The sequence below is a fragment of the Aptenodytes forsteri genome, unplaced genomic scaffold, assembly GCF_000699145.1.
Source record: "Aptenodytes forsteri isolate BGI_AS27 unplaced genomic scaffold, ASM69914v1 Scaffold26, whole genome shotgun sequence".
Taxonomy (NCBI): Eukaryota; Metazoa; Chordata; class Aves; order Sphenisciformes; family Spheniscidae; genus Aptenodytes; species Aptenodytes forsteri.
Window position 1 is genome coordinate 1,474,902 of NW_008794125.1, and position 490 is coordinate 1,475,391.

At 69.4% G+C, this 490-nt stretch overlaps 1 protein-coding gene across 1 annotated transcript in view; it reads right to left on the bottom strand.

Moving 5' to 3' along the window:
* Positions 1-370, bottom strand: part of METRN (meteorin, glial cell differentiation regulator) — a 932-nt gene extending 562 nt beyond the window's left edge. Inside the window, exon 1 of the mRNA XM_009278400.1 lies at positions 85-370. Coding sequence (XP_009276675.1) covers positions 85-370 — 286 coding nt within the window. The remainder of the gene's footprint in view (positions 1-84) is intronic.
* Positions 371-490: the final 120 nt, after the last annotated feature.

Genomic DNA, 490 nt, shown 5'->3' on the forward strand with positions numbered 1-490 from the left:
GCGCCGATCGCCCCACAGTATGAGTGGCCTTGCCTCCCCCGGAGCCCCAGGCCCCCCACCACCCGGGGGGGGGGCTGCACTCACCAAAGTCACTAGTGCAAATGGCCATCAGGATCTCGGTGTCATTGCACGGCCGGCACGCCCCTGCAACGGCCAAGCACAGCCCATCACCACCCGTCACCGCGGTGGCTCCCGGTGACCGGCCTTGGGGAGACCACCCCTCACTAGTGCAAATGGCCATCAGGATCTCGGTGTCATTGCACGGCCGGCACGCCCCTGCAACGGCCAAGCACAGCCCATCACCACCCGTCACCGCGGTGGCTCCCGGTGACCGGCCTTGGGGAGACCACCCCGGATCCGGCCCCTCCATCCCCTCTCCTCTGCGCAGACCGGGGACACCTTGGCAAGGGAGGCGGCGGCCGCCCCAGGGAAACTGAGGCAGGCTGACCCAGGACGCTCGGCACTCACCTTCTCCGGTGAGGCTGGCGGG